A 7,278-nucleotide genomic window follows, 5' to 3' on the forward strand; every position below is an offset into this window, starting at 1 on the left:
TGCTCTTTTGCTGGTATATCTTTACTATAGAAAAACATTTCTGAGCATAAAAAAAAAAAAGATGTATTTCTCAGTATCCACATCTGTAATCCCAGTTTTCACCGGCACGCAGAGATTTAGCTGTCATCTGTCTATACCGATAAATCCTAATTTTTCCATTATTAAATGATAAATTGAGGGTATCGGGAGTATGCATAGCCGCAGTAGCTCAGAACTGGGTGAAAGTAGCACAAGGTTTTATGCTTCCAACTGAATCCCCATGTGTTATATAGAACATCTGGATGGAATATTGCAGACTCCCATAGTCCCTCCAATTACCTGGTTTCTCATATTCACTTTGCAGATAGAGGTATAAAAAAAAAATATAATTTATTTGTGCGATAGATGAGAGCTCATAACACATTAACAAGATCTATTTAATCTATAGGTATCTTGTACAGTAATGTTCATCTATCACATCAAAGAGGGCACACAGGGCCCAAAATGTCACTGGTCAGGACTTCCAGTGCTGCAAGTTCCACATTTTCCTCTGATCAGAATCCAAAGTAATTTACAGTTCTATTTCTAGATTTCATGTTTGATATTTGGGAACTGTCGAAGCAATTTGTTAGCTTGCTGTGGATCCATCAAGCCCGAGGGTTTACCTTCATCCTGACCTAACCTTCGAGCTTCCTGCACAAAAAGAAATAAAAGCAAAAAAAAAAAAAAAAAGTTCATATTTAAGAAGCATTAAAACTGGTAGCAAATTTCACCAATCCATTTCATTTAGCGTCTCTCTAGTTACTAAACTAGCACAACCACCAATCTCATGTTATTTACTACCTGTACTTTGAAAACCAATATGAATATTTATGAAAACTGATAATAGCACCAAGCCAATTGTTAAATAGCAATTTAAAACAGCACAACCTTATTGGCTACACCATTGCAGAGCGTGTAGTGTTTATTCTAGCACCCACCATCTTTGAAATACCATGCATTTCCTCTTCCCTGCCTAGGGTGTCGCTGTCTGCTGTGGTGTTTCTAGCACAGGTCTGGTTTGGATATCAGTGCTGATATACAGACCACACTGTTCTAAAAGCACTACAGCAGACAGAGACACCCCAGGCAGGGAAGAGGAAATGCATGGGTTTTCAAAGATAGCAGGTGCTAGAATGAACAGTAGCATGCTATATAATCACACTTTATATAGTATTTTCATTTACAATGAAACATTTCATAATACAGTACACACGGATTACAAGCATTACGTAAAAATGAGAGTGCCTTCACATCTTAAAAAAGTACTTATTGGAACAAAACATATTGATAAAAAAAACTTTTTTTTAACTTAAAGCACAACGTGCACTTATAGTTTTAGCAGGATGTAACTAGAAACAGAGACGGCTCCTTAACTTGTGTGGAGTGAGTGTGTAAAGAACTGTTGGCTTCCAGACTTTAGGTTGACAGTACAGGTCGAGTATCCCGTATCCGAGTATCCGTTATCCGAATTATTCCGAAATACGGACATTCCAGAAAGTGAAAAAAAAAATTTTTTTTTGCTAAAAACTCACTGGGGACATTTGTAACAGCATCACTGGGGACATGATATGTAACTGGCACTATATATGTGCAAGACAATGATTGCTTGGCATTCAAATTCAGTGCTGGGATAGTACACACATTTTGTTTCACGTTTTGAAACCTTGTTTTTTGAACAATTAAAATATATTTGTGTGTATTTCATGTGGTAATAAAATATATTTGTGTGTATATTATGTGTTTATACAGCATAAATGCAAGATACTTCAAAATACATCATTGAAATATTAAAATATTCCGAAATACGGAATAATCCGTTATCCAAAATTCTCCTGGTCCCGAGCATTTTGGATACGGGATACTCAACCTGTATTAAAGGTAGTTCTACCACTATTGGTCAACATGCATGAGGTCGATATGGTATGAGTTTTGAACTTTTCATACTTTAACTTCCAGGTAGACTATAATTGGGAACAATCATGGCAAGTGAAGAAAGCCTAAAAATGTACACCCCCCTCCCAAAAAGGGGGGGGGGGTGCAGGTAGACAGACTGTCGACCCAATGAACAAAATCCAGACTGATACCTCTTTGGGACAGATGTACTAAGTTTGAAAAGTGACACAATGGAGAGTGATGAAACCACCAGCCAATCAGCTCCTAACTGCCATGCTGCAGGCAGTTTGAAAACTTACCAGGTAAGAGCTGATTGGTTGGTGGCTTATCACTCTCCATTGTGTCACTTTTCAAGACTTCCTTTGTTTGTTATTACCATGGCTTGTTGTGTTACTATTTGTTCCCAACTGTAACAAACAGAATATGCTGGTGCTTAATAAGTTAAATAATAATAAAAAATGTACCTGTGCTTGGGCAGAACAATCACTGAACATCTTGATCTCCTTAGAACAAACTGTATCACTGAAAGCATTCGCTTTCCAACATGCCATCAAAACAGACATTTCCGTTAGGCAGGTTGCCTCTAGTGGGAGGGGAAAAAGTCATATTAAAAAAGTCATATTAAAAAAGTCATGAATTTTTTTGACAACGTGCAACAACTAAATGCATTTTTAAATAATCACTCACAACTTGGGAATGCTATAGGAACTGTCTTTTATGTGCAGACCACAAGTCTTCATTACTTAAAGCATAACATGATTACTTATTTTCAGACAGCTTCATTACTATTGGACAACAGTACAAACTACTCCAATGTCTGTTAAGTGGTAAATAAAGTACACAGAGGAGATGTATTACAGTGGCCCTGATCATTCTACTATAGCCCCTCCAGACACTCACTGGGCATACACAAGAGCTCATGTGAGCAGGCGTTGCAGGTGTGTACATATACAAGCAGGTAATATCTGGCAATACATGAAAAACTAGTAAGCAGCTAGTGTCAACTAACAGTGGTTATAGTGCATTTGATACTTACATTCCCCCCCCCCCCCCACACCCCCCTATACACCATGGCACAAACTATGAGAACACATGTGTAACTACATCATGGTTCAAACTGTGCCAATTCCTGTATAAGTGACAAAAAAAAAAAAATACACCATGACACAAGCTAGGAGAACACCTGTGTGAGGACTATGTGAATTATACTACAGTGTAGCGCATTCTTGAGATCCCTTAATTAATTTTTAATAGACTTTTCAGTAAGGTGAAAAGGACTGCTCATGTGACTGTGGGGTAGATTTATTAAGCTCGGTGAAGTGATAAACTGTCCGGTTTTTATCACCGGCCAATCAGCTCTTACCTGTCATTTTTCAAACCAAGCCTGTAGCTTCACAGGTAGGAGCTGATTGGACGGTGATAAAAACCAGACAGTTTATCCCTTCACCGAGCTTAATAAATCTACCCCTAAATCCCCATACACCAGGGCTTGACAAATTTTTTAAAAATCTAGGAAAAAAATAGTGACCGCGTGCGCCAAAAAGTAACACCATTATGCCTATTACACATGTCACATACCCATTACACATACCACAATGCCCATTACGCCACACACTGAAAAATCTTTTGCATACTATACCACACACACAATAATGCCCATTACATATACCACACACACCTTAATGCCCATTACACGGTAAACCAAACACCGTAATGCCCATTACATATATTACCACACGCCATAATGCCCATGGCATATTATGCCACAGTGCTGCTTACCTACATGCTCATTGCTATAGGTTTGTAGCTTGATGCCAGGCAGGGGCAGACTGAGGAAAAAAAAAAACTCTGTTCTCTGGTGCCTCTGCATAAGCAGCGGGTCCCCGTGGTGGGTTATAATGTTCAATGCAATAACCAGCATAGTGGCAGCCCAGTAAAACACGGGAGATGGACAGGGAGAGGCAGGGAGCTGGCAGCAGCATTTCTGTAAAAAGCGGGTCCCCGTGGCTTGCTATCCTATCAGCACTTACAGCAGCCTTGGGTGCCCGTTTCAGACACGTAAAAAGATGGCGCCACAGTGGGTTCATGTTCAATATAACAGACAGCACGGCGGCAGCCCGGCAGAGCGGTCCAGAACTCTCCCGGCTGCCGCTGTATCAGAGCAGGTCAGCAGCGCGCCTATTTCAAATCTCAAGCACGGCTCCCGATTAGCTTGTTTAGCTGCTCTGATGCAGCGGCAGCCGGGAGAGTTCTGCATCGCTCTGCCGGGCTGGCTGTTATATTGAACATTAACCCACTGTGGCGCCATCTTTTTACATGTCTGAAACAGGCACCCAAGGTTGCTGTAAGTGCGGATAGGATAGCAAGCCACGGGGACCCACTGCTTACAGAGATGCTGTTGCCAGCTCCCTGTCTATCTCCCGGCAGCCGGGACCCGGGAGAGTTGTGAACTGCGCTGCCCGCGGCTATCAAGCCACCACTCTACCTGGGGGTTCTGCTTCCTGGCAAATCTGGTCCCCAGAAAGCAGAATCTGGTCGCCATGGCGACCTGGCGCCCGGGTTTTGTCGAGCCCTGTCATACACACTAGGCGATATTGTTCACAAAAAGGGCTAAGCAATATTGTGGACAATATCGCATAGTGTGTACATAGCGTTCATTCTAACACCCGCTATCTTTGAAAACCCATGCAGTTCCTGTTCCATTCCTGGGGTGTCGCTTTCTGCTGTGGTGTTTCTAGCACAGGTATGTTTGCATGTCAGTGCTAATCTACAGACCACTGTGCTAGAAGCACTACAGCAGACAGCGACACCCCAGGCAGGGAAGAGGAACTGTATTCTTAACAACCCCCTCCCTCGTCCAGCATGCCCGGATGAGGAAGGTCCTCGTTAATGACAGCCGTGCTGCCGCTGCTCCCCACTGCCGTCGCTCACCTCGGAGCCAGCATCAACAAGTGTGTATGCGCTTGCCGATGCCAGCTCCCCCTATCCTGTGATATTGGCGTCGTCGAGGGGCATCAGCAAGTGTGTATGGGGCTTTACTCCCCCATTACATCAGTGTCAAATAATTGCATTGAGTAACTGCTCTTAAATTATTTGGAGTGTAACAAAACTATTTTTTAGGCTTAGTTCTGCATTTATTACACAGGTATGAATGAAGCCTTTTTCCCCCCCCTTATAATGTATTTTAAATATATAGAATGTTGGTAGCCAGATATGGTTTACTGTATGTGAGAAGAGGATTAACATACAGTACCATGTAAACAGCAAGACATGCAAAACACACACACACACACAAACAAACCACATACATACCATGCACACAGGGTGACAGACTTTGCACATAGTTAATGGGCAATTTGTGCACCCACACACATTTACAAGGCACACAGCAAGACAGGCAGCACACACATGCATATTGGAAGACAGACCATACACATGGCGAGAGGGCAACTAGTGCACCAATACGCATATACCATGTACAGAGCGAGACAGGCAGTGCATGCACCCACACACATATACAATACACTAGGCGAGACAGCCAGGCACAAGCAGAACGCGCATAACATGTACACTGAGACAGGCAGCACAGACACACATGCATACAGTGTGACAGAGCACACACAGACATATAACGAGCTAGCGAGACGACACAAACATGTAACCAACAGCACCCACATATACATATACTGTAGATATATTATATCCCTTTAAACGGGGACACCGATGCATTACACAGGCCCTTTGTCTGGCTTCACACCTGCATTTCACCTGGATGTAATAAGCCAGAAACCTGTGTAACCCAGCGGTGTCCCGGTGTACAGGGCTAGCACGGTAAGCCGTGCACAAAAAGCAACGCAGGCCGCGGTCTCACACCGACCTCCCAGCCTGTAGCTCCGGTTAGACACTTTGTCAGCGAGCACCAGCGGCCGGTTTGGGTTGAGGACAGGCTTCCCGTAGCGGCGGCTGACCAATTTGGCCACCTTGCTGTGCAGAGTGGGTCCCTGAGACGCCATGACAGCCAAGGGCACCGCAAAGAACTGTGGGAGGACGTTGCGTCAGTGTCAGCCCGGATGACCCACCCTACATGGCTGTGGTTAGTGTAGCAATGATTCCCTCCCCCATCATGTTAACAGTAGAAGAGGCCATGATTGGGTTATATGTGATGACGTAGCACCGGCCTCGCCCACACTACCTGCAGCAGCAGCAGCAGCTGGGCCCTGGCCTCTGAACGGATATGGGTCACAAGGTCATAGGGTCGACAGCGCTAAGGTCGACATGCATTGGGTCAACTACTGAGGGTTGACATGAGCCAAAGTCGACATGGGCTTAGGTAGACATGTCATTAGGTCGACACAAGCATAAGGTCGACAGTCAAAAGGTTGACAAGAGGTTTTTCACTTTTTTAACCCGAATGTCGACACAGCCAACATGGACACTGTATTGGTCGGCATATGTTGACAAACCCCATAGTCTACCTAATGCTTGTGTTGACCTAATGACATGTCGGCCTAAGCCAATGTCAACCTTCCCATGTATTGACATTGGCCCTTCAGTGGTCGACCCAATGCATGTCGACTTTAGTGCTGTCGACCTAACAACTGTATACCCTCTGAACTGTTGCCTCAATTTCAATGGGTGCCGGGATTCCGACAGTCATTACTCCGACGTCGGAATCCCGACTACTCCCTCGTGGGGGTCCACGACCCCCATAGAGGGAGAATAAAATAGGTGGCAAGCATAGCTCGCCACTGTGCCCGCAGAGTGGGCGAGCGCAGCAAGGGGCTTCATTGCGCTCCCCACGCTGTGCAGTCAGGATTCCGACGTCTGACTAATGACTGTCGGAATCCCGACTGTCGGGTAATTATACCACACTCATTTCAATTTTACTTGCAAAATATATTAATATTGATGAACACTGATAGAGAGGTGGGTTGTAATAAACCTTTTAAAAATTATATCTAACCTTAAAATTGCAAAATATACTTTGATTGGTCAAAATGTCTCATATACTGTTCTGAGTGTTATGCACATACAGGGCCAGGTGCACTAAGCTTCAAAAGTGATAAAATGGAGAGTGATAACTTGCCAGCCAATCAGCTCTTACCTGCCATGTCACAAACTGTCTTTGAAAAATGTCAGGTAGGAGCTGATTGGTTGTTTATCACTCTCCATTTTATCAGTTTTGAAGATTAGTGCATCTGGCCCCCAGTCTCTAATTATGAATGTATCTGCATAACAAATAATGGTCTATGGTTTATGTACTTACAGTTGCTATTGGTACATTACATGAATACAGTATTTTATATAGAGTAAATAATAAAAATAATAAAAATAAAATAATGGGGGAAATTTACGAAAATGAGA

The 7,278-nt window shown here is 43.4% G+C and overlaps 1 protein-coding gene across 1 annotated transcript; it reads right to left on the minus strand.

Annotated features, from left to right (window-relative positions):
* Positions 1-354: 354 nt before the first annotated feature.
* CHCHD1 (coiled-coil-helix-coiled-coil-helix domain containing 1) lies at positions 355-6,021 on the minus strand. Its single transcript, XM_083148574.1, has 3 exons — positions 5,792-6,021; positions 2,379-2,497; positions 355-672 (listed from the first exon to the last, which is right to left on the minus strand). The coding sequence occupies exons 1-3, from the start codon at positions 5,925-5,927 to the stop codon at positions 565-567; spliced, it is 363 nt and encodes a 120-aa protein (XP_083004700.1). The 5' UTR covers positions 5,928-6,021; the 3' UTR covers positions 355-564.
* Positions 6,022-7,278: the final 1,257 nt, after the last annotated feature.

This window comes from Crinia signifera, chromosome 6 (assembly GCF_055691185.1).
Source record: "Crinia signifera chromosome 6, ASM5569118v1, whole genome shotgun sequence".
In the NCBI taxonomy this organism is placed as follows: Eukaryota; Metazoa; Chordata; class Amphibia; order Anura; family Myobatrachidae; genus Crinia; species Crinia signifera.

Excerpts from the sequence above, each read along its gene's own strand:
- CHCHD1 (XM_083148574.1), bottom strand. The coding sequence starts at position 5,927 with ATGGCGTCTCAGGGACCCACTCTGCACAGCAAGGTGGCCAAATTGGTC. Across the intron at positions 2,498-5,791 it reads CCGGAGCTACAGGCTGGGAG|AGGCAACCTGCCTAACGGAA; the intron begins GTCGGTGTGAGA and ends CCCTCCCACTAG. Across the intron at positions 673-2,378 it reads ATTGTTCTGCCCAAGCACAG|GAAGCTCGAAGGTTAGGTCA; the intron begins GTACATTTTTTA and ends CTTTTTGTGCAG.